Here is a 26764-nt window from a genome sequence, read left to right as displayed (position 1 = left end):
TATATCTTGAGCTGATGTTTTCATGTCTAAAACGTTTTAAAGTAAAGTGAACAAATTAGCAATAGGTCTGAACTACCTCTGATAACCCTATTGGCATGACGGTTGGCTGTACTCACCCTCTCTAATTATTCCAGAACTTATCAGCAATGTTTTATATCTTGTATTACGATTTACTCATTTTTATTTTTATTTTCAGAGACATTGCCGATTGAAACACGATGGAGTAATTAAAGTTGTTACAACAGTGAAACCGAAACCAGCGACAATTATACCCGAGGTTGTTGGTGATACGTGTACGAAGTGTCCCTTCAAATCTTCAGATAAGAATATATTTATTGCGCATTTACAACAACATCAGCCTTCACCGCAATCTATATTCAAGTGTTATTTTTGTCCATTCTTTGTTAAAGACGAACATGAATTAGTCCAGCATTTGGCGTTACACGGCATTGACGATCCAGAAGATTATATTGCAAAAGCAATGGGATGTAAATCTCCATTGCCGGATCCTGGCGGACACAATCCACATTCATCTAAACGGCACAAATGCACAGAATGTCCATATGAAACGAACAGTAAATCTCAATTTGTTTACCATGAACAATTTCATCGTCTTCCAGCTGATACTCCATACAAGTGTCATGTATGTAATTACAGTGTATCCAAAAGACATCTTCTTCACCAACACATGCGGGTTCATGGCATTTTTTCCAAAAAAGGTGATATGGACATGGACTTAGAGGGAGATACTTCGCCTCAAAACCCTAATGACATGATACAGGATAATCCTGTTATTTTAGATGAAATTCCATACGTCTGGGTATCAGCAAAGAATGAATTCCATAAAATGTACAAATGTCGATACTGTTCGTATGTAAATTCACAAAAGTCAAAAATACCCAATCATGAGAAAATTCATTGCATAATATTTGAGAACAGTGAAGTAACGATTTATAAATGTTTAGAATGCAAGTTCACTTGTGATAATAAAGGACGATTAGCCGAACATTCAAAAGTTCATAGTGAAATATATGGACGTATTTATTGCCCAGTAGAACCCGACATTCCAGATGACGAACAAATTGCTAAATTGCGTGTAGTAATAGAAAGTGAGAAGATAAACATTACGGACGAGCCACCAAACGAAGAAGGTACCAATAATGAACTGAAAGAAACCAAAATATTAGGCTTTTGTCAAAAATGTCCAGCGAGATTTTTCTCAAGTAGCGAATTAAAATCGCACGATGAATTTCACCATGTAAAGTTTGAAAACAAATGCAGCAAATGTGAATTCTCAGTGCCTAATGAAACTGAGTTAACCTCTCATTTATTTGTCCATTCGGACGAATATCATACAAAAACAAAAATGTTAAAATTCATACACAATGTTGATCCAGCTCATAGAGAACCTCGCCTAGAATCTGCTCAGTGTCCAACAACTTCTGCAGTTACATGGATAGTATCGTGTCCGGGTAAAAATTTCTTTGAAAACAAAAAGAAAAATGAAACAGCACAAGCACCAACGCATTATTATTGTAAGGAATGTCCTGCGGAGTTTTTCAAAAGTTCCGCCCTAATTTATCACATGGGATTACACGGAAGTGACGCAAAACATAAATGCAAAAAATGCAGCTACGCCGTTAAAAACGCTGGGGTATTAGCCAAACACGAATTATTACACGAAAATAAAAGCAAAGCTAATTGTGATTATGAGTCAGGTGACGACTTAGATTATAAAAATATACCATTATCGGGAACTGATTTATTCCAACGCAAAACTGAAGCCCAAAAAAGGGTTTTAACCGACAAGGATAAGTTAGTGAGACCTAACGATCATTTTCCGCCCGTACTTCAGGCTGATCCGCAATTCGGATATTTAATGCACGGAAATCCAGAATTTATATACCCTACTTATTTAAAGAATGGAAGACTAAAAGAGAAACGTTATAAATGTCATAAGTGCCCTTCAGCTTTTGAAAAAAGAGAGCAATATAAAATTCATTTATCACTTCATGGTTCTAAACAACGTTATAAATGTGAACTCTGTGATTACTCAGTAAAGTATTATGCTAATTACGTTCAGCATATGAGAAAACATCAAATGAACGATGAAGCTCAAGCTGAAAGAAAAAAAGGTAGCAACGGCTTTCCAGAATCCGAATTCGAGAACCAAGAAAATAAGCAAGAAGATGGTGTCGATAATATAAAATTAGCAATTAAAACGATTCCCAGGAGACTTCCAAAAACTGATTTTCAACAATTTTCAATAAGCGATCAACAAACACTACGTCTGCTGCAACAGCGGCATTCTGTAAATAGCGCAGGAAAAGAAACTGCCGCATCAGAGACTTCTCCCATCAAAGATCGCAAACTACACATGTGTTTATTATGCCCGTACTCTAACCAACGGCCAGATTCTTTAACTAATCATTATAGAAGACATGATGATACTGATAACGTCAATGCAGCACACCATAAATGTTCCTTCTGCGATTTGGTTGTAATGCAGTCGCACTTCTTGCGGGAACATTTAAAATCTCACTTCAATTATCAAAAGAATCTTATCCCTGAATGTTATGTAGCTAATGAAGATGTAAGTTTTACAATAACGAAGTTGGAAGACGACGATAAAACGTCTAATGATCTCAAATTAGATATGCAAAGTAAGACTAAGTTGTGCAATGAGGACAAAATATTTGTCAAAATTAAATCAGGTAAAGTGGTCGTAGAGTAAATACACCTCTACCTATTAATTAATTAGTAAATATGTGTATGTATAGGATATTATAAGGTACTTAAGTGAATTAAAACATTAAAATGGAAAGTTAGTGTGAGCCAAAAAAAGAAACTGATATTCACCAAAGTATAGCTTGCCATATTAGATAATAGAATACCTGGCCATTTTCGGTATATATGTATCTTTGCGACCGGCAGCGTACCACGAAGAAAGGCCATATTGCTTATTTGCTTGGCTAATAGGCCAGTGGTGATTTACTTAATAATGTGATTGATTTAAAAAATAATATGAATAAGATGTAAAAGTTAAAACAAATGTGTAAAAAAATCATGTTTATAAAAATTCAACAAAAGTAAGTTGTATCTTGAGAAAACGAAAAAAATTAAGCTAATATTAATGGCAAGAGTGACTATTGTCATGTTTCTGTAATATTTGTAATTTAACTTCACATAAAATATATAGAAAAAATATTTTGACACATTCAGTATCCATAGATATAAACGAACCTTAGTACATAAAAAGTCAACTTATATATTGTTACAAAATATTATAATAGAAATCTTGTGTAATAATAAATGTGATATAAGCATTGAAAATGGCTTCAAATAATTATACTAATGTGGCTTTGAACACTGGACTTGAATAGGTATATAAATTGTAGGTACACAGAGGAGAAATTTAATTTATTGTAAAAGTTCATTTTACTCTTTGATTTACTTTCCATGGTGATTTACTGTGTAATATTCAGAATATGCTGTCCAAAATATTGTACATAGATTTGGCTTTATAGTCAGTTAATTATAAGTTTATATAACTATGCCTGTATTTTAAGATTTCAGTATAAAATAGAATAATAATGTTGGAGAAAAATTTACCTATTTTTATGTTTTCATAAAGAAAAACAATGTTTGCAAATAGCTCATGTGTTTTATATGTTCTTTCTTCATATGTAAATGTTTTGTGTATGCTAATTTCAAATAGAATGGTAGTATACTTGTAATTGTGAAGTATAAGAAATATATTATTAACTGTAATTTATTAAACTTGTGAAATACTAGTTCTCAAGTAAAAGATAAATTATTCGTTCTATAGGGTACATTCCTGTTAAAATTAGATGATTGACAAAAATACAAGTACAGTAAAAATTGGAATTTTATTTACCTTCACTTTTCCAATGAACACATTATAAATATTATGTAGATACCCTTATCTGCAGATTTAAATAAAACTTTGCAACCTCACTTAAGCAGATTATTTTATTATGTTAAAACTAAGATTCCTTATCTACTTAACATGATTCCATTGTCAGTGGTAGCAGTAAGGTCAATGCAATCAAATAGGAAAAAATATTATAATTCATACATGTGTGGTAAAATTACTCGATACCTTTATGTATCATACTGTAAAAGATACACATTTTTCTAAGATAATTAAAAGCAGTCTTAACAGAATTTCCAACGATTACCACATTCATTGCAAAGAACAAAGGTAGTCATTGGTTCATCAGAACTCCTCGTCTGCAACTGGTTGTAAGTGCAGTTCTTCTTTTTGCATTTGCCGCACTTGAGCATTTCAGTTTTAGTACCCTGTACAGTTGCCAATTGAGCATCGTCAATGGCCTCCTTGATAAATTTCTCCCTCAGTTTTTTCATTTCATCGCTCGCCATTTCCTCAGGTGTCATCTTGGCAAGTCTTGAGGCTGCAATTACACCATTCAAAAAGTTGGTACGCAGTGTTGGATTTTTGGGATCTTTTAGATTTGCAACTCTAGATCTTACTCTGTTCTTATATCTCATATCAGTGTTTTTAAATTCAGCAAAAATACACTCCTCCAACTCCTCAGCCAGTTCTTCGGGAGAAGCACAAGCATTGGCACAGGATTCACCATCAGACTTCAATGCTTGCATGAGGAGCTCGCGACATTTTAACCTTATTGCATCGGTGGTATTGGATTGAGGCGGGAAAGATGCCTGCAACTTTTTATCCTTCTCCTTGTCATCTTTCTTTTCCTTATCTTTTGAATCTTTCTTGGACTTTGATGAACTACTGGAGTCTTTTGATGGTGTAGAAGGCGCAGATAAGAATTTCTTCCAATTTTTAATTAAAGTTTTACACAGAGATATCACTTCCTCGTCTTTGCTAGACTTTCGTAAACCGTTCACCGTCATACCGATCCTAGTCTTCGTGAGGACATCCAAGTTAATAGCCATCGTTTGGAGAGCCTTTAAAAGGTCTAAAGCATCCTCTTGACCCTAAAAACACAAGTTATATATTAGTTTACATGCAAAACGGCGGGTAACTATTGCGGCTTGGGATGACAATGGAACATTACTGACGATCTTTATAATAACAAATATGCATACAAATACATATTATTTCTACTGTAATACGTAATACACAACAACATACTACCGCATGAAACAATATTATAAAGATTCGTCACGTTTCTTTCAATTTGTTACCCAGATATGTAAGCGTTCACAAACTCTGCAAAGATTTAATAGTTTTATTATAATTCCATGATCCTCACGTACCGTCCCGTCATCGGATATCATCTTTGTTAATTTCCTTTGTATTTTCATTACATCTTCCTCGACACTCATTGTTGATTAAAATGTGTAAAAATCGTCTTCCCGCCTAATTCAACCAACAATTTACGAAAAATATTGATAAATCGACCACCATACCACATAAACATAGACTAAAAGATTTTTCAAACGTCAAAATGGAATGCCATGCACAACGTTTATTCTCCATGGATTTTCTCCTTAGGATCCTAGCACACATTTGATAAAAAATTGATTACCTATATATTTCTATATTTCCATAAGCACAGGTAAGTAAAAATAGATCTAACAAGAATGCCTTACACAACAAGTCATATTATTCCAGTACTCAATTGATCTAATAGGACTTTTGACGTCAATGAATATAACAGGTTAGAGCAGAATTTATTAACTGCGCTAGGAGATAATATTCCGCTTTTCCAACCATAAACATTGTATCAATGGAAGTACTTTACTCAATAAATTCAAATGATTTTTAAAAATGTTCTGTTACAAATATAATCAATGAACATAAGATAGACACGACTGTTGAAGTGGGACATATTAGAACGTGTGCTCGAAGTAGAACATTTTACAGATACAAAATATTGTCATTAAAAATGCGCGGGAAATTTTAATTTTAATGCGCCTTTTAACTTTTAATTTTTTTATATTATAAAAATGGAGTGCCTACACATCAGCGCCCGTCTGAGTCTATTGAAAATATACATGAAAAATATGAATTTCAAGAGATACCTTTATCTATACTTAATATTATAAAGAGGAAAACTTTGTTTGTTTGTTTGGTTGTAATGAATAGTCTCAAAAAGTACTGGACCGATTTTAAAAATTCTTTCACCATTCGAAAGCTACATTATCCACGAGTAACATAGGCTATATTTTATATGAAATATATTTGATAAATAGATTTTGAGGCGGTACAAAGTTTGCCGGGTCAGCTAGTCGTATATATACCGCTAGCCATAACTACTTTTTCTCTAATTCACTTCAGTTTCAAACTTATGTAACTACTGTTACAAGACTATATCGTAAAAGTAGAAGACTATAAGAAATGTGTAGCTAGGTTTTTAAGTCTGGGAACTTAATAAACATTACCACATACGCCCATGCGTATACCCGTATAAGTCATAGATTAGTATGAGATTAGTAAAGATACTTCGCCGCCTTGAAATTGAATGAAGCCACAAACGGCTTATTAGTAAGTTCTTTTTTTTGTATTCTTGACAAATAAAAACATTTTCAGAGAAAATTTACGAATAAATAACTAATACTGCGTAATTTACATAATAAATAAATAATTATTTCAAATATTTTAGGGACATCTTAGCACGGAGACGTGGCAAAACTTTTTTACGCAACTATTTCAATTCTCAAAACTGGGTACATTTTCTTGTTAGGAGTGAGTAATCTTTACTAATTTATGGGGTAAGTATTGAACCCACATTTACGTTGCCATTAATAAAACATTTTCATAATAAACACTGTTTTTTCATTTTTAAAATTTGTTTAATATTAGTGAAACAATATTTCACTTTAGCGATGATATGTTAAATCATTTCAATTTACTCAAGTTTTATTGCTTACTTGTTTACACTGACACTGACCAATTTTAAACAGAGGACCTCGGTAACAATGATTGAGCGAGCTTAATATACACCCTATACACAAAAATTCATAGCAAAAATTAAAATGCTTAGCAGGGGCGGGCTGAGGTCGTCGGACGCCCGGGGCGGAAAGTTGAATGGAGGCCCCCAGTGTAAAAAGTTCGCTTGAGATTTGGCGGCCTTTTTTTCGCTGACTGCTACGCATTTCATAGATTGTTTAGTTCTGACGACTTTTTTAGCAACTGTGTTTGAATGTCCCCCACGATCGGCGGCCCGGGGCGGACCGCCCCTACCTCCGCCCTTTGAGCCATTAGATGCTTAGAATTTAAGATTACAAACTTCTACAGTGCTATAATCGCCCCTCATCTTTTTTATGTTTGCCATGGAAGAACATTATACATACAACATTTTTATTATGTGGCATAATTACGTGGAACGTACACTATCGTAGAAGTAGCCGACGAGCATGTGGTGCCACAAATACGCCGCTCCTTCTGAGGACTAAGCTGTAATGCCTCGGAAAAGTATCCCTTACCACATTCTTCAATTCAGTACACAACAGCGCTTAACACTGCTATCAAGTGGCAGAAATAGATGTGGTGGTGGTGCGTTGGACAAGGGGGTGGTTAGGGAGACATACTATTCCGAGGCTTTCCAGTCTTCTGGGGTAGCGGCGTATCTCTGGCCGACCTCAGGTAGACATATCTAATCCTATCGAGGGTTGATTACAAATGTCCAGGTGGACCTTATAAGCAACACTATGAGGTACGAGTAGTGGAATAATTTAGAGGGTGTATTTTTGTTCCAAATGAACTCGTTCGATTCCCGGCTAGGGAAAAAGATATTTTAATAATGTAATTAATGATGCAGTTTTAGTTTTTATCAAAATCGGCCTCGTAACTCCTTTCAACATTTCCCACCAATCCTTATAGTTTCGGATTTGGCCCTGAAGGCCGGTTTGAAAAATTCAACCTGTATATTTTCTGAAGTAGAAGTTAGTAGTAGTTAGTAGAATTCCTGAAGTAGAATTAATGGCCTCAGATGTATTGCGTTGGAAAAAAACATTGGTAGTCTAGTGATTATAAGTCGGCCTCTTGATCGGGAGGTCCGAGGTTCAAATTCCAGGCACTCTGATTTTTCAAAGTTATGTGTACCTACGTTAGAAATCAATTATTAGGTACTTGCTTAAACGGCGAAAGAAAATATCGTGACGAAACCTGCATACCTGAGAATTTAAAAAAAAAAACAGATTTCAAAGGTATATGAAATCTACTAATTCGCACTTGTCCAGCGCGATGGACCACGATCTAATCCTTCTCATTCTTTGAGAAGTGGGACATTAACGGGTTGATGATGATGCATTGCTACACTTGATAACTAATGTAAGTGTTATTTTACTACACCATTAATTAACTAAATGTACGAGTAAGTTTGATGCATAAATGCGTAATCTACGAGTTTACTAATACTTACCTTATTATTGTCAGGAATATTCCACGAAACGGTCGGTAAATTCCCGCTTATTTCTTCTTCGAGTTCCTAAGTAGGTACTTATTACAAATACTGCGTCGTAAGCTAACTTGCCATGACTGTCATTTTCCATTTACTCCCATAAGGAAATTGCACTAATTAATCAATAACAACAAACTATACGTACAATTTTCATGTACATGTTGCTAGGTTTTTCCATTCTTAAGGTAAAATATTGAAGTAAATAAAACAATAAAAAGTTAAGGAAAAAGCTGTTATTGTTAGCTTGTTATTAACTATCTATGCGGAGCGAAATAGGCAAATGCCTTTGGCACATGGTGACATACATAAATGATAATAAATTATGCGATTACTGATAATCTCATTTTACCGAAGCTAAAACAGAAATGTTAAAATAACAAGTCCAGTAGGTATATTTCTTGATATTTTATTTTGTGAATAGTGTAGCTTTGTCTTTTTTTTCCTTTTCAAAGACTCCGGACTATCCAAAGGAACGCAAACAGACTCATTTGAGCAACCTATCCCGTCGGGCTCCGCTCAGTAGGCATGACGCTCGCCACACCATCTGGTTGGTAGACGGTATGCCCACATACCGCCGTCCTTCCATGGGACGCTGGTCTGACGGTTCGAGCTCCCACTCTTGTCGCCTGCAACCATAGAAGCCCTTGTTAGTCGCCTCCTACTACAGGCAGGGGATACCATAACCCTATTCTAATCCCGAAACTACAGAGACAAATCTAGTTCAAAACACAGAGATAGGGTGAGTAACTAATACCTAATAAATATTTGGGTATTGCTCACAAGATCTAATGAGTTTCTGTCAATCACAAATTACACTGGTCTGCATTTTTTTTTAAATTATCAAAATAACAACAATCACAAAGAATTAAAAAAGACTATGGTGTAAGTTTTACAGCGAAATATGTTGTTTTAACAGTCACAAGTTATAGAAATCCTCCTTCCTTGCATCGTTCTTTGCAATGCTGAGTGTCGTGGTCTCTATTCGTCATCTTTCTATTTATGATCTCGCGCCATCTGCCTCTATTTTCGGCTATGTGTAGAGCATTGTATACTGTGGTGTCGAGATTTGTGCGGATTTGGTCAGACCAACGCATCGGACTGCGCCCCCGGGGTCTCTTGCCTTCAACTTTTCCGGTTACCAGAAGCTTTTCCAGGTTCTCGCCTCTTCTCCTGGCAATGTGGCCGAAAAACTCAAAAATTCTGCGGAGGCAGATGGTTGACAGTCGACATGTGATTTGAAGTTCTTGTAGGATAGAAGCGTTGGTTCTGTGAGCTGTTCAGGATATTCGCAGCATTTTCCTTCAGCACCACATCTCGAAGGCATCAATTCGCATACGTTCGGCTTTTTAAGCGTCCTCGTTTTCGAACCATAAAGAAAGATTGAGAAGACCAAAGTTGTCACCAGTTTGCGTTTAGTTTTCACACTGATGTTCCTGTCGATCCATGTTTTGTTAAGTTTTGTCATAGCATTTTTTGCTATGCCAATTCGACGTCCAACGTCGAGTTCACAAGAACCGTCATTTGTTATATTGGACCCCAGGTAGACAAAGTTGTCAACTTGATCAATTTTTATAGCTCCTGTGAGTTCCAATTTATGTGTGCGATCAACTACCATTATTTTTGTTTTAGCCATATTTATGGACAACCCAAACCCAACCCAAACCCAACCCAAACCCAACCCAAACCCAATAGAAATATCAGTACCTATATTTGTCTCAATATGGTAATATTATTCAAGTTATTTTGTATATTTTTTCTTTTCATCGTTTCCATGGAAGTTTCTCGGCGAATCGACCAACAAAAATCAGCAAGCATTGCTGCTGACCATTTTCCATTGTAGCGTCTTTCAATATGGATAATATCCTGATAAAACCTTTACCATGCTCATCTAATACGGCACCGAGATTTTTCGGAAAGAAATTTACTTGCGAGTCCAAAAAATGAATTTTAAGTGACATATTGCATTCTAAAGCTTTGTAAGCTGAAAGAAGCTCGCGAATGATTTCTCGCTAGTTGTCAGCTTTTGTATTACCTAAAAATACTATACTACAAATACTAGTGTACACCTACTACTTAAAGCTAATACGAGGTAGAATTACATTGAATAATAAAAAATAGCCTAGCTTATTTTAAGGAATTTTACGATTACTGAAATTTAATCTAAAAAAATTACTGTCTTTACACAAATCGGATTTTTTCCCTTAGAAGATGACTTTTTTGTTTTTTTCATTTCATGTTTTTATTGGCAATCATTGTAATTTTTGTTTTAACATGATAACCCTCTTAGTTTACAAGTTATAGTGATTTATGTATGTATGATATTTTAGAAAATACTTAATTCATTAAAAATCTGCCACCAGGAACAGATTCAGAGCATCAAAATCTTCATATTTATGACCAATTTTTTGTATAGGAGGATTTTTTTGCATACCAGTATTCTTTGTCATCTATTAAGCACTTAATTAAGACGCGAGTATAGGTAGGTATAGTAGTGCGTAAAACTGCTAGTCCGCTCTGAATATAGAAATGAATCATGTCGCCATAGCAAGTTGCATGACTACACCTGCTCTCATCAACTTCAGAGCGGACTTGCAGTTTGGCGCAGACTATACTTACCTAATTACTACAATTAAAACATATCATATAGGTAATTAGCATTTTGATAAGTAGTAATTTATAGATAGGTCCTTTGCTGGACGTTGGTATTTTTTGGTCCCTATCAGCAGGCAGTTCGAAATCGAAGAATTTTAACCAGCTGTATGTCAGTAACTTAAGTCCGTCTACGGAGCTCGTCATTATTATTGTCACGTAGAAGAATATCAAGAATAGCTCTTTCTACTTACCTATATCATGTTAAGTGATTTAATCCTACACAATACACCAATGATTTTATATAGGTATTTACTTAAAAACTCGAAAATATGACTGGATAACGAATGTACCTACTTCCAGTAGATCGTAGCAAACCCGCGCTTTAAAGTAAAGAAGTTTGTTACACTGCTACTAGTTTCTACTTCCGATCCGAACTTCCGATGTCAAACAGTATCTCACAATAGCCCTAGCGTAAGGTCGTAGCGATGTGGACGTGTATCTGGATATGGTAACATTGGAAATTCATCATCAATAGATACTACGTCCAAGCAAACCTGTGCACAAAGATAGTAGAAAATAAAAACTACTTAAGTTGAATTTTTTTTAGTATCAACTATTTATTATCTTTAAAATCCTTTCAAACTACCATTTAGTACCTCTGTAAAAGATGTATTCAACTTCCTGTGTAATTTTAATGGGTTATTTAAGCTATGTGCAATTTGTACAATCGTAAAGCAAAACGATCAATTTTCTTTTCCTTATAAATGAAGCATTATACAAGTTATTAAAGGAATTTGTATACTACTTATTGTAAATAAGTAATTTAATATTAGTAGCTACCCAAGTATATTTTTTCACATTAAGTACCTAATGTTCCTTGAATGCCGAAGGTACGTGATATTTTTTTAAATATGTTTTTATGGTTTTCCTCAATTATTTTTGTTATATCAAAAATAAAATATTTCTTTGCCGAAAAAATCCCAATCTCAATAATTAATGAACGGCACATTCATTATTAATTATCATTTCTTGTACACACTCCTTCCGAGTTTTTTACTTTATTTCTAACCTACTTTTAATGGTTTTCCTCAATTATTTCGGTCAAAACAATTCTTTGTCCAAAAATTCCCCAATCTCAATAATTAATTAACTGCATAATCATCATTTAGTAGAAATGATCTTCTACACACACTTGGAGGACATTTGTTCTAACCTAGAAACGTTAATTACGTAGGAAGGTACGACGAAAAGTATCGGTGCGCCCGGAAACCTTAAAAGTAATATTTTTTTCCAAAAAATATCGACACCCATCAATGTTAAAATACCTAAAGATATCCGAATAATTTTCTAAAGAGGAAAACGTTCAAAAATCTAAAAACTAATTCATTAGCCTGTAATAAAACACATCAAAATTGTTCATGGTCTCTTAAAGCGTTGTCCTGCATCTTCGATATTCGTGCTACGAATCCTTCAATATACATAGAATTAAATTTTGCATAATCTGATACTAATACTTTAAATAATATCGCAAATTTATTTAAAGCTCTGAAAGCCTGACAATAATATGCACTACGACCAGATGATTTATAGGGCGGCAGATTATAGCTAGGGAGATTATGTATTTAAAATAAACAAAAAATCAGATCACTAAAAAGAGGAATTTTAAATGAATATCAAAGAATACAACTGTAGCAGAGAGTCGCTGTTCGAAAATCGAATTTATAATAGTGTAGATACCTATATTTTTGTCCATAAGTAATTTGAAGGAATTTATAAACATACTTACGTTATTATCAATACTAGCAATATAATATATATTTTAATTATAGCTTGGTAAATTTAGACAAAAAATAGCGATCAAATAGCAAAAATTCCGGGAAAGCTAAATTTCCGTAGAGATCCGAGATAAAACTTATCGTTTTCGAGAAAAATCCAAAAAACCTAAAAATTCACGTTTAACCTCGAATAAATGCCGACGCACACAATCAGATTGATGGGCACTTTTGACACTTTATTTGTAAACCCAAGGTCTCTACGAAAATTTAACTTTCCCGGAATTTTTGCTATTTCAATTTGCCTAATTGACCGGACTATTGTAATGCTTTTTAAAGTTATTGATTAAATCGTTTTTCGAATATTTTTTTTTTATTCGAAAATGAAGTGGCTAACAAGTGCGTTGCTAAATTGTCACACCCCTGAGAATCAAGTTGGAACGCCTCGTAATGCCCCTTCGGTCCTCTGGTCCTGGGGGCCTCCAAATGTATTTAAGGACTCTGGTAGACATTTGTAAAAGCTTGTAAAATTAAATCAACTTTTTACATTGGGTGACCTCATTCAAATTTCCGCGTCAGGAAGAAGGCGAGCTTAGTCCGCCATTGCAGAGTCGAACCATAATAATATATTGTATTACCTAATATTAATACCATATATAAAAAAGGAACATTAATTAAATTATTCGGTATTTAAGTAAGATAATTGCCAAAACCACAGCACATAAGGGCATCGTGAATTGACGATTCACAATTTATGAGTGCAACGTTTTTTACAAGTGTTTTGCTAGGAAGGAAAATTAATTATGATTACTCATGTTGATTATTTCTATGGCATGATTGTCATACTACAGTCATACAAATATTCTGTGATATCGCGCCCTTCCATGCGGGGCGCAGCGGCAATATATAGCTTTTAAGCGGCGAGGTCGCACCATTCCTACACATTCACGCACCAGCCAACTTGCGGATCACTCCGTTTTAATTATCAAGGTAAATAACATTAATCAAATACATACTTAAATTATTTCATTGAAGTAAGGTTCATAGCAAGGCACAATTTCAAAACAGGAAAGTACCTTCTTTAAATAGAGCTTTTGAAACAAAGACAATTTTTAAAATCATTTAAATTCTTAGTTTTGAAAAGTATGCTGCCTTTGTTTTATTCTATTCATTTTAAAACAATAATTTGTTTTAAGACATTCAATCGAAAATTATATATTTTTTTAAACAATCAAATCAATATTATTTATAAAATTTAATTGAAAACTCATAATCAACTACTTTCTTAATTTACTTCGGTAGTGACCCACCATTTCTAATGTGTTTATTTAAATATTCGTTTTAATTAATAACTTACTTACTAATTTAAAACAGTATCAAATGTCAATTTATTAAAGTTACTAAATTAATGAATAGTTATTTTATTGCGATATCCATTTTTTAATTATACAAATTAAATTGTTGAAGGCAAGAGACAAGGCAAACTATATAAGCGACAGTATATTAATGTTTTTTATATTAATTTTACATATTTGTGCAATCGTTTGACGATCGTGTTAAGTTTCGTCACTAACAAACAACCTGTCTCTGAGACGCTCAGCTTTGCAAGAACTTGAGATCCGAAGAACAGAAGGTCCGTGACCCCCTTTCGTACACAATTTAATTCAACAGATTTCAATACAAAATACAAATCAAAAATACAGGGCCTCGGTAGACGTAATTTGTAGTTTCAAATTGCATACCAGCTAGGTGCAGCTAGGCATTTGGTACGCTGCTTGCATTCGTCACACACAACAAATTAATTTCTTGTATTAGAACGGAGAAAATTGTGTAGTTGTGTACCTACATTTAACTTTATTTATTGCCCCAATTACAGGGAGTGATGATGAAATGGAGTCCTAAATAAATGTGTTCAAACATATTTCATAAAAAATCGCTTTCTTTCAGAAGACTTTATCAACCATGTGGAAGTTCGCTGTTGTGGTCGCTATGGCGGTGGCAGCTGTCCAGGGCTACGGAGACGGCGCCCCCGAGAGTGCCTGCCAAGACATGATCCCGCGTCACCCTGTATCTCCCCAGAAGTCGCCAGCACCATACATCATTACTACCAGCACAAAGGTAAAAAAATCCATTCACTAAAGCACACGTACATATATAGATACTGAATAATTTTAATATAGGAGTCAGAAATCTATATTTTTAAGCATTGATATCTACCTGATAAAGAGCAATATATAGCTTAATCTATGCGTTTCTAATTTCATTAAATCGATTTTTGTAATTAATTAAAATAATGAATAATACTTATTTATATTACTCATAACTTTCCTTGTTAAACATAATTTTTATTATTTTATGAAATTAAGTAATTAAGTATATCTAAGCACACTTAATTAATTGATTGCGTTCAACCGTGAAAAACAGTAGACCTTTATTAACTGATGAGTGATCTGAGTGGGTATGTACGTACACCCATATACCCAATGGCAATAAAAACTATATTCATATATCTCCTTACGTTTCCTCCATATAGGTCGTGAAGGCCGGTACACCCATGGAAGTGGTGATCAGCGGTAAGAGCTCAGCGGACACCATCCGTGGTCTGATGCTGCAGGCGCGCGCGGGAGACAAGCCCGTGGGCACCTTCCAAATCTCCCCCAACGACCCCTTCAAGCTGCTTAAGTGCAGTGCTGCTGGCGTGAGTACTCCTTTATACTATTTACCAAATTTAATAATATCTGTTCTTCGTTGCGGCTTAATATAACATAGGTTTTCTAGGGTAAGGACCAAGTAATCAAAAATTTAAGTTTTGGCATTACTTAGATGTGAAATTTTTAATAGTACCGTAATTTACGTCTTTAAAAATTGAATGCATACTCTAGTAATTACTTTAATATAAACAAAATATATTATTTCCGCTTTTTAATTTAAATTACCTACGTTAAGGTCAATAGTAACAAAAACCATCCAAAATCAGTCGTTCGTGTCCGTGGTTCTTCGACCTCAATGTACCTAACAAGTAGTTTTCAGTTATGTCATATTAACGAAACAAATTTTTTGGTATATTGCTACTATTTACTAAGAAGATTGGCTTTATAAGTTAACACATTTAATGGTTTATTCAAACAAATATTGCAAGTAATTAAATTGTTGGATTATATATAGGTACTACAATACAACTATGAAAGATCGTAACAAAACATGTTAAATAGTTTAACTAATCTATAAACAAAAACAATTCTTTTATCGGACATTGCTGCAACAAACGATTATATTAGTTAGGTTACGTTAGGTAACATTATTACTCCATAGTAAATATTTAACTTTATTGCATACCTACAATAGTTAAGGTACTGGTATGCGAAATCTTTAGAAGACAACAATGGAACTGAAATCAATTAGAAGTAGCTATAATGAAAAAGGCTGACCTCTACAGTACCTAGTATAAATCTACTTTTTCACAAAAATTGAGGAAAAGAAAAACCCCGGATTTGAGTTTATCAGATAAAAACGAATTATAAAAACGGGTACGTAATAGACATAGAAACTGTTAAAGTTAAGTAACAGGCGTATTATAATGAAATACTTAATCACTTACAGGTACAAGGTGAAGGTTATATTTCCATAGTTTATTGAGTTCTGAGAATGTTAATGACAAATTGCACTAAGTTGTAAGCAGCTTGATAGCGTGGGACTTGTGACGGACAAAATTAATAGGTAAAATACAGTAAATATGATAGGTGTAACCAATACTCATTTCATACAGTCATTTCTTACAAACTGAGGAAGACTTTTATATTATTAAACAGTTAAAGTGTAACTGTAAGTAATAGAAAACGTCGAACTATTTAATATTTTAAGGTCCTTCATAGATCACATAGTCTTTGCCTGAGTATATGAGCTTTTAAGGGGGCGGTATAGTTATATACCTACCTATATACCCGGAGCGGCAGATTTTAGGGGCAAGCGAACTTTATTTTTTATATTTTCAGAAGGTAGCCATTCGTTTTCATAGTGTACCACCATCTACGCTCCGCGCCTTCGTTAACATCCTTAAATTTTACCTAAAGTTTAAAAAGGTTGCACTAAAATACTTTCTAAAACATAGTATTCATCTTCTAAAACGTATTAAGACCACAGACCTATTTTAGATATAGGTCTGTGATTAAGACAGTGCAATTCTACTAGTAAACTATACGCGATTCTTTCTAAACATGCCAAGTCATTGTTAAAACAACTTTAAAGTGATTCTTAAAATTGTGTGACAAAAATAAGCGCCACTTACAATTGTATTATTGTTCCAATAGTAACCTTGGGGTTAGACGGGTACAGGAAGGCTTATTTTATAATTGTAGCGTTTATAAAAACCTTGGGGTATAAGTAAGATTTACGGGTCTCGTGAAATAAGTGAGATAAGTGTAGGTAACTTTTTATAATAATAGGAGTTATTTCGAAAATATTCATATGCAAAATTTACCTATACAAGTACTTGCATATTTAACGTATTTCTGGGTTCACCGAAATACAGAATATCCTGGGGCAGACACGGTAACCCTTCGAAACTCACCACTACTACATAATAGGCCTAGTAGCCTAGCCACAATCGAATCACGAATATCCAAAGAGATTTAAAAATATTTATCATTACATGCAATCATTGGTCGTAGCCGGAAATAGTAACGGAAGTGTAAAGACAGATCTGTCTTGATTGGGGGTCAGGTTTCAACCTAAACAACACCCTTTACTTTCAAGGCACGAAGTACTCGGTAATTTTATTAGTTATTAAGCAGTGCCTACTCTTGATACGTGCTCACCCATCCGACGCGCCGATGTCATGCATTGTGGAATAAAATTAGTTCATAAAGGAAATGAGTATTTCATATCAGCTCATTTTCATACTTTTCATGCAAAGTCAACCATTATTCCTCATGCTCGGGTGTCCCACCAGGTACTTTACCGAATTAAAATGCGCACATAACATTAATAAATTATTAAATTACGTATCCATAAGCAATGTTTGCCTCACCTTGGCAGTTTTTTTTTAAACATTAAGTACTTATAGCAAAAGCAAAGTCTAGGTAATGGATGTAGCAGTGGTACTTTTGCACTTGCAGTCAGAACTATTATTAAGACTGTAATTTCAGCGGTAGTTTGGTTTTGCCGTTGTTATCAATATAATAGACAGTTCGTCGATAGTAGGTACAAATAATTTATTATTAGGATGTAGTAATCTGTCTATCCTTTGATTATCTCTAACGACTTTGACTATATTTGTCTATAGTGGAAACATACAATTTTATTGTTCTTTCCAGACAATGATGTGAGTGAGGTCAGTGTACGCCCAAAGTAAAATATGAAAGGATTATAACAAAGGCTCTCTAAAGGGGTTCCAAAGTTGGGATGGATTACTTCCCAACAATTGTAATACAAATTATTAAACTGTTTTCCATTAACAAAAAAAAACCAACCTTAAGCAACCTAACAGTTGTCCCCTGGATACTTATAAAGATCTTCTTTCCAAAAATACAACTACTTATTCTATATATGCTGCAAAAACTAAAATAACTGTAGAAATATAGATCGAACAAAATCAGTACTGGGTAAATTAATTTTAACATGGCCATCGGTTTAAAAAAGTTTAAATATTCTTTAATTTAAGAGGAATCGTTTAAATTACTTTTTACCTCTAAAATATTTCTAAACATGCGGGTGGCAACGCCTTTGGAAATTTGAATCTAATACTTATACTACTTATATAGAGACAACGTCTCAAAGGTTGCGATGTATAAAAACGTAAACAAACATATAATGGCAACTAAACATAAAATATATTTTATTCCTTCACAAAGTGAAGCAAATACAGAATGTATGAGATGAGCGTAGGCAAGCAATCAAGCACCATATAGATCGGTAACCTGCCTCCACCGATGACCTCTTACACTACACAACCTTGGTGTTGAAACCGGCGGCTCCTCGAACCGCGCACTCGTATGCTGTCTTGTGCAAAGGTTAGCGCTTTTGAACAATAAATGCATTTATCTACAAAGGTGGTAATAATTGTACCTCCTAAATTCATATGCACATTTATTGCAGTTGTTTTATCATGACTTACCTAAAATGTCGAGAACACGCAACAATGGCAAACACTGCGAGGCTGCGACTGTTTGCTGAAGATTACATTCTTCAGCAAACAGCCAGACATTTAACGTCCGTGATTCATTATTATTTTCGGTCTAATAGAAATTGATAAATTTCGATCTTTGATTGGCAATTATTGTACACGTGTGATTATATTAGGCGATGGGATTATATTATCAGACATAAATGGTAAAGTTACCTCATCTAGGCGGCAATGTTGGCTCACTAGTCTTTATCCATAACAACAGGAGCCTCATATGCTAAAAGCACATGTTTGTAATGTATTCAAATATCTAATAAAACAATCCAATAGTTTAATAAATTTAAATATTACAACATGTAGGTATCACTGACACGGTAACAATATAATACCTAGGTATGTAACTATGTACCTACCTATATGTATGAAAAAACGATAAAAAAAGATTATGAAAATATCTTGTGACACCACTTACTTATACGTAATTTGGACTCCGATTTTTGCAATTGAGAACTTTAGAACGTTTAATTAAAGTTTCATGGCCATATACCTATATAAAAACGTTGGATCCTTTATAGAAACTAAAAACACGGTTACTGATATAACCGTTACTATTCATAATGCAATTTTTATATTTAAAATATTTTTTTACATTTTTCAATGTAAATGAAAATGACTTGTTAACTATTTACTTTTCAAGCTAATAAAAATATTAACAACTACTCTTACGTATATTTTGAAGTAGATAATAGCCAATAAAATATAACAGTTAATGAATATTAACTTTTTCCTATTTACAGGACACCGTAACCCACAAAAGACACGACCCTAAGGACGACAAGCAGTCTGTTACCTTCACCTGGACCCCACCAGCCAACTTAAACGAAGAAGTCAAATTCAGGTACCTAATTGCTTTTTAATTACATTTAGAGACGATTAAGATATAACTATTATTCAGTAGGTAACAAACATCGTAATGATTGATTGATGCAGCCTTCACATGGACTTTAACAACCTCGGTCTTGTATATTTTTGCTTTTTATGGGATTCGAACCAATTTAAACATATATGCATTCGCATTATTCTATTCTTCATATTTATCGTATTACTGAGCCTGAACTGCCCGCCTTAGACACCAATTAGATTTTGCTAAAATCATTGAATTACGTGATAATGGAATGATTCATTTTTCGATATTTATGCTAATGTCATATATAAAAACGTTGGTTTTTTTGCCTGTTTGAATACATACGTATACTAAGGTGTATGGTAAACATGGTCATAAACCGATTATTTTTCCAGAAGTCATAAATTACCATTATGGCCAAGTGCTGGTTGGGATCCTCACGATATTTTTGCTCACCTATAAATGATGTGATGATTTTTTCTTCGGAAAACATATGTTTTCATCATAACGTAAGCAGTAATCAGCTCAAAAATTATACTTTACTCTATCTGATAAAAAATACACTTAAGGTAATTTTGGTTTATAATTATTCTTATTCTTATTTTCAGAGCCACCATCGCATACAATGGCGCCGTTTTCTGGGTGGGAGTAGAGTCCGCTCCAATCAAAGTGACCAACTAAGTCACTTGCCTAGTTTTATAACACAAGTATTAAGTGATTAACGATGTATTTAATTAATTTGTGTATTTTTCTTCCGCCGGATTATGAGTATAATATATACTATGTATATAAATAAATAAACAATTACTTTTTATCCTTTTTTAACTAATTACGTTTCCCATGTAAAAATGAAAGCCAGATTTTATTTTAACATTTTATTCTAATCGTAGCACCTAGCAAATTTGTCTCAGAGATCCATTCACAAAATTCGAATTCTAATACATACATCAAATACATATTGTGTATAGTACTTATAGGAACAGACGCCCATATGTAGGCCAATACCAACACTATATGGACATGAGTTTAGACCTCGCCACATACAACTTATGAGGTCGATTAAAGATCTTTTTGAGCTTGCTTTAATTACCTAGTTAGATGGACATCGAATACATAATGATATTTAATTTATAAAGTGCTTAAAATAATCACACATACACGTTGAAGACATGAATAATATGGTCAAGAATACTAAAATATAATACGAAGCAATTCCTATACAGACTTACATATCAATAAATACGTGTATAAAATTACTTCCTACGCCTTCGAGTCTTAAAAATGGCAGTAATCAATTTGGTAGATTATCTAGGCTCTAACCACTTAACATATTAAGAATTACTATTTAAGTTAAATATGAGCAGCAAATAAATATATAAATCTATATTATTCTATCACAACATACAGACACATATGCAATAATTCCTGAAAAACATAGTGGACCAAAAACCCTTACAACCATAAACATTATTTGAGATTATACAATTTTACATGTACACGAGTGTTATCTAAAATTATTCTAACGTAAGTGAAATAGTCGTGCCATCAGTGCAAGAATGGTTTAAGTTATGGAATACAAGTAAAAAATCGATTTTCTATGTGTTTGTACTTCCATAATCATTTGCCTGGTATTTTACTGGATGCTCCCTTACACAAACATTTTACAAATTCTCTTACAATTAAATGAATTTTCATCCAATGGATCTCAAAATAGAGATTTTACATGATAGGAGCTCTTGCCTAAAAAATGGCCAGATAATACCTTACAGTCAAATGGAAACCCTTATCAAGGGCTTATCGAAAATTACGAAGTGGGTTCCAGAAGTCTGGGATAGGCACAGCCCATCTTATCACACTATATCTTATTTATTCATGCATTAATTATGGATCAATCGTCAATCCATTACAGTTCCATTGCAAAGGAAAAAGGAAAGCGGGCCCCCTTTCCTTTTAGACGGGAGTTTAGGTCATAGACCACCACGCTGGCAAAGTGCAAATGGTTCCACACTACACAGTCAAGTCTTATTTTTGTAACTGTTCCTGGGCAATTTTTAATTCATAGTTTTAGTACTTACGGTACCTATATTTTAGTACTAAGATGCACTTGACACGACACCATTTTATTGGTACAATATGTATGTCGGCAATCACGTTAATTGAACTACATTGAAACCAAGCGCACACGAGTATCGTCCACTTAATCAAACTGCTTCGGAATTACACCGCGCAACCATTCCAAGAATTGAATTTATTGCTTCAATGCAAAATGTAAGAACGCGCAAATGTTCGCTGAATTCTTCATAATTAATTGAATGTTTTTATGAGTGAAGCCAAAGTGTCTCGTCTTAAGTTCGTGTAAATACGAAAATTTAAGACAGTAGAATTTTACTTACAATAATTAGAAACTTGTAATTTATTTATTTTACAGTTCTTGTATATTTTCAGTTTTCACTACTTCTAAAAGGATGTCAATATTAACTTATTATTGGTAAAGATTATATACATATATTTCAATTTCTTACTTTTTGAAAGAACCTTATTTCATATATTAAAGAAGGCAAATCATTGCACATGTTCCACTATTTACAAACTATGATTACGGTATTTCTTTATACAGGTTGTTTAAAATTGAATACATTATTATTGCAATTGTTTTGGGCAATATCTTTTTGGGGTAATTGCCGACACATGTTATAAAATGAGAAAAACAGGCTTTCATTTAGAGCTTGGCACAAAATTACGTTATCTATTCATAAATAATAAAAACTATTGGATATACATTATATGTACATATTTTTCACTAGTAGAATTCCTGATATTAATAAAGTATACTCCCAATTCTTGTACTGATGGTAAGTAAAATCTTTATCAAACGTGAGCATTAATGTAAATGTTTAAAAAACACTAATTGACTACTACATAACAATTCCTTTACATATTAATTATAGCCTCCAAGTAAATCGTTCTAAATTGCATTACATAAAAGGGATATTGGACACTTACGTAAATAGTAAGGTTACATGGATATGTGAGTCTTAACTATGAATAAAAATTACGATTGAATACGTTTAAAAATTTAAGTACAATAAATTTAATGCTTGTATGATGTATTGCGCAATTTTGATTAAAATACTAATGGATGTTGTATTCTTAATAGTAAAGCGTTAATATAATATGTGACAGTTATTGCTCTTTTATTAATTATCTAAATAAACTATAACAACAACAGACATGCTACTTTGATAATCGAATATCCGCGTTCTGGCGATTACATGAATTTTGCATCTCATTTTGGGGGTACCAGATGCATTCGTATCGAACACGTGGGTTTTATCGCCTATATTAATACTAGATCGCATTTTTTGCGATAGCATCGCGCTCAATTGTTGCATCAAACGTCTAAAGAAATTGTGACCACTTCCATTGATTACCAACCCTAAAGATAGTATGTCTGCTGGGGTACTTAATTCTGTGTATAGCTTACATTCAAATTCATATGAACGGACTATGATCGAACTATTTTAGGCTACACATACACCTACTTCATTAAGCCATAAAATTAAGTGACATGATATATTAAAGGCATTGCTTATGAACACATGTTGTCTTTACAATTGTGTAAATGTGTAAATCCTCATGAAAAACTTTATAAAAGCTGGTCCAGGTTAGTACTGAAATGTGACTTTCAATATTCTTATTGCACTTCAAGTTTGAAATTTTTTTGAGTCATTAAAATAATATTATCTAATTGGTATTTTAATGGACAATAAACTAAACCATTATCAAATTAAATTTACTGAAAACAATCACCAATGGCAATAAAGGCTTACTAAGTATATAAATAAGTGGCAAATTTTGTTATGAAACTAATATAATATCATTGGTCTAAATTAAATGCACTTTAATTCAAGAATCCTCTACCTAAATATTAATACATCACAGTTAATACTGAACAAATAATAAATATTCTGAAGAAAACATACAGACAGGCCATCATTGATTCTGTATAAAATAGTTCTGTCTCTTCAGTTGTCTGTACAATGAGATATACTTTCCAGCGGCGGATGTCCTAGGAACCACATATTGTTTGCAGAACAGCTTAGGATCCTGTGCCTTCTCGGAGAGCTCGCCACAGTCGAGTGCTCTCAAGAATGCAAGAACAAAGGTGAAGCAGTTGTGTCTCTCTTCATTGTACCTCTCTGCCTCCCAGAGAGGACTTAGGCTAACCTATAAAAATAAATCAGAAATAACATTAAAATATATCATAATACTATACAAGTAAGATTTTCTTGTAATGTCAATAAACTACTGTAGGAACTTTCTTCATTGAGACAATACATGTAAACATAGTTATTACTTTTAATGATTACTTACTAACTTATTAGTCTTAATGAATCATCAAGTTTACATGTATTGTAAGGACTTATCCTTATTGATTAACTAAAGAACTCCATAAAATCCTACTTAGGGCTTCTAGTAACCGGAAAATAATATGCCTAAGATAAGCTTAAACAATAGGTTGTTATTAATTATATGAGCAACTATGTATTAATACAATAATAAATAATATTATTATCTTAATGCTATTTAAATCATAAAGACAATGGTAAATAAATATGCAGGAATATGTTAGGTAATTCCCTATTATTTTGTAATTAATTGTTATTGTTCTTTTAATTCACTTACACAATAAATAATTAACCACAAATTATCTTCATATAATTATTATTATTATACTTCATACAATTATTTTGCAATAGTTTAATAAAATACACAAACCAGCAATTATTCTGTTTTATCAAAGTGCCAATGACAGTCAATTATTTATTGTAGAGCATGTTAAATGGTTGTGCTCTAGTTCTATCTCGCCTTTTTGAGGCCTAGGTTAGTGACAACCGACTTGCATAATATTTGAGTACTTCATTACTCAATGTTGTTTAGGTAAATATCTCAAATAATTACATGAAAAGTAGCATGTTATATTTATTCATTAGCATTTGTATAATACAAGTGATAAGGATGAAGTAACACAGGTTTTTGGCAAATAAATATGTATCATACAACTTTTTTCAAGACGTTGAATATGTTGATGACTTATAATAGTTAAAAAACTACTAATTTAGGATTAGGTTTAAATAATTACTATTTTAACATGACATAAAAAATTAGAACAAAAATTAAATATAACTGTAGTACTATTTATTAAAATGGATATTGAGTATGATTGTAGTGTTTATGGCTAATTAACTATAAACCAATTGTAGTAACACATATACATGTTAATAGAAAGTGAACTCACCTTTAAAAGGACACCATCCCATATTTCATTCCAGAGCTCATCAAACTGCTCGAGTAACAAACATTGGTCCCAGTCAGAACTGGAGTCACATTCGCTCCATTTCTTTGTTAAGGGGTCAACGCCCCTTATGCCCTCTTCACTGAACTCCACGACGCATCCGTGCGAATTTGTCACCCCTATGTGTAAGTCCTTAGAGTTGTAATAGTCACTGCAATACAAAAATTGCATTTAGTACACTATCTACGAAGGAAATGACTCACATTCGACCCACGAAGTAACTATTGCATTATACTACGTGAAGAAACTTACTTGAGAAAATCCCCGTGAGTGGGCTTCATGACGATGGCACGAGGGTGCTGGGATGCTTTCACGAAAGGATAAGGCACCCTGAAACAAAAATAGGACCCTTAACAACTACCGTCCAATATGGAACGAACATAATTTTCAGTGAATTGATGATCACTTACCTAAACGGCAATAAATTATAGTCGTATCTATCTAATTTCTGTTGACAAACGGGGCATTTTTCCGGTATTATGGTACAAAAAACTTTGTGATCACAATGGTGGAAACAAAGGATACCCGGATCCATTTTTACTTTCTAATTTTCACTGTATTTTCAATGAAACCTTTATTACTAAAGGTTCCAAGTACACAAGCGCACGTTCTAGATTATTTTTAGAATACACTGTTACATGTAATGGGCAATATCGCAAGGACAAATTGAAAATCTTATTAGAAACTACAGCTATTGTTCGACGGGTTCCACCTCCAAATCCAACACTTCACTTACTTTTCTTTCCACATCTAGAAGGCGTCTGTTCAAAACGCATTTTTAACCAAAAATATTCACTTTGATGAAATTAAGGTGTAATTAGTATTCCCTTTTGTGCATTAAATAATTTATTAACATTAATATAATGATTTAATTCACAAATTGTAGTAAATCATACGCTTCAATGATATTCAATATACATGAAAGGTGTATTAAAAATAATTGCGAAATGTGACAGTACAACTAGTTTAAGATTTCGAACGCACTTAACCGTTTCAGGGTCAAAATGACAGCAGACAACATATGATTGCAGTCGGCCATGTTACTATTGGCTGCTTGATCTTAGCTCAAACGTCATTGGACAGTTAGACGCCAAATTTATTACCGGGAAAATTTAAGACTTTGGATTTCTCTTTTAATAAAATACTGTTCCTACAAAGTAGAAATATCAGAAATATATTTTTTGTAAAGAAAATTAAAATTTAAGGTGATATAAAAATATAAAGAGTTGAAATTTGATCAAAGAAATCTAATCTAATCTAAATAGTTAAATTTTAATAATAAAAGGTTTCCTCACTATACGCCTGACATAAAAACGCCAAAAATCGATATATTTTTGTCCTTCAAATGCGTTTTCAAATGGATTAGACTTTACTGAGTTCCATTTAACCTAAAAACCTTAATAGTATAGGAAACAAGCATGTATTTCAACTGACAGTAAGCGGCCACGATCGCCCATGGCATCTGTAATAAACCCCAGACGGGATTAGAGTGTTAGCACACTGGGTTAGGTCTGCCAGAGATTGATTGCTAGTTCTTGGGGTTAAATTAAATCGTATATTAGATACTACACGCTTGAATTATGAACATAACAGCGCTTA

General features: G+C 33.3%; 5 protein-coding genes across 7 annotated transcripts in view; 3 read left to right on the top strand and 2 right to left on the bottom strand.

Annotated features, from left to right (window-relative positions):
- Window positions 1–3882, top strand: part of LOC140747675 (uncharacterized) — a 37668-nt gene extending 33786 nt beyond the window's left edge. For both annotated transcript variants that reach the window (XM_073080208.1, XM_073080207.1), the window contains one exon: window positions 197–3882. In XM_073080208.1, the coding sequence (XP_072936309.1) occupies window positions 197–2734 (2538 nt within the window). In that variant the 3' untranslated portion in view covers window positions 2735–3882. The remainder of the gene's footprint in view (window positions 1–196) is intronic.
- LOC140747680 (protein phosphatase 1L) overlaps window positions 1–26764 on the top strand; it is a 238542-nt gene that overhangs the window by 104280 nt on the left and 107498 nt on the right. The gene's annotated exons all lie outside the window — the stretch shown is intronic.
- TfIIS (RNA polymerase II elongation factor) lies at window positions 3872–5459 on the bottom strand. The gene is made up of 2 exons (XM_073080209.1): window positions 5272–5459; window positions 3872–4989 (listed from the first exon to the last, which is right to left on the bottom strand). Exons 1-2 carry the CDS (start codon window positions 5338–5340, stop codon window positions 4180–4182), a joined length of 879 nt encoding a protein of 292 aa, XP_072936310.1. The 5' UTR covers window positions 5341–5459; the 3' UTR covers window positions 3872–4179.
- Window positions 13642–20623, top strand: irp2 (immune-related protein 2). Of its 2 annotated transcripts, none has more exons than XM_073080268.1 (5): window positions 13642–13774; window positions 14735–14902; window positions 15318–15482; window positions 19703–19803; window positions 20418–20623. In XM_073080268.1, the coding sequence occupies exons 2-5, from the start codon at window positions 14747–14749 to the stop codon at window positions 20488–20490; spliced, it is 495 nt and encodes a 164-aa protein (XP_072936369.1). In that variant the 5' UTR covers window positions 13642–13774; window positions 14735–14746; the 3' UTR covers window positions 20491–20623. The 2 variants fall into 2 exon arrangements, with proteins under 2 accessions (XP_072936369.1, XP_072936368.1); XM_073080267.1 differs by having other exon boundaries at window positions 14732–14902.
- LOC140747710 (MKRN2 opposite strand protein) lies at window positions 20670–25904 on the bottom strand. The gene is made up of 4 exons (XM_073080266.1): window positions 25576–25904; window positions 25418–25495; window positions 25109–25316; window positions 20670–24036 (listed from the first exon to the last, which is right to left on the bottom strand). Exons 1-4 carry the CDS (start codon window positions 25698–25700, stop codon window positions 23803–23805), a joined length of 645 nt encoding a protein of 214 aa, XP_072936367.1. The 5' UTR covers window positions 25701–25904; the 3' UTR covers window positions 20670–23802.

This window comes from Epargyreus clarus, unplaced genomic scaffold, assembly GCF_041222505.1.
Source record: "Epargyreus clarus isolate Ecla_fem2 unplaced genomic scaffold, WU_Ecla_fem_2.2 ptg000015l, whole genome shotgun sequence".
Classification (NCBI taxonomy): domain Eukaryota; kingdom Metazoa; phylum Arthropoda; class Insecta; order Lepidoptera; family Hesperiidae; genus Epargyreus; species Epargyreus clarus.
Note: the sequence above shows the minus strand (reverse complement) of the source record. Positions and strands in the feature narration are given on the sequence as shown.

What these genes read in the sequence shown, in the direction of transcription:
- irp2 (XM_073080268.1), top strand. Translation starts at nt 14,747, where the DNA reads ATGTGGAAGTTCGCTGTTGTGGTCGCTATGGCGGTGGCAGCTGTCCAG. An exon ending in TCATTACTACCAGCACAAAG is followed by an intron (nt 14,903 to 15,317) that starts GTAAAAAAATCC and finishes TCCTCCATATAG; the next exon opens with GTCGTGAAGGCCGGTACACC. An exon ending in TTAAGTGCAGTGCTGCTGGC is followed by an intron (nt 15,483 to 19,702) that starts GTGAGTACTCCT and finishes TCCTATTTACAG; the next exon opens with GACACCGTAACCCACAAAAG.
- LOC140747710 (XM_073080266.1), bottom strand. Translation starts at nt 25,700, where the DNA reads ATGGATCCGGGTATCCTTTGTTTCCACCATTGTGATCACAAAGTTTTT. An exon ending in ACTCACGGGGATTTTCTCAA is followed by an intron (nt 25,317 to 25,417) that starts GTAAGTTTCTTC and finishes TTTGTATTGCAG; the next exon opens with TGACTATTACAACTCTAAGG. An exon ending in GGGATGGTGTCCTTTTAAAG is followed by an intron (nt 24,037 to 25,108) that starts GTGAGTTCACTT and finishes TTATTTTTATAG; the next exon opens with GTTAGCCTAAGTCCTCTCTG.
- TfIIS (XM_073080209.1), bottom strand. Translation starts at nt 5,340, where the DNA reads ATGAGTGTCGAGGAAGATGTAATGAAAATACAAAGGAAATTAACAAAG. An exon ending in TGATATCCGATGACGGGACG is followed by an intron (nt 4,990 to 5,271) that starts GTACGTGAGGAT and finishes TTGTGTTTTTAG; the next exon opens with GGTCAAGAGGATGCTTTAGA.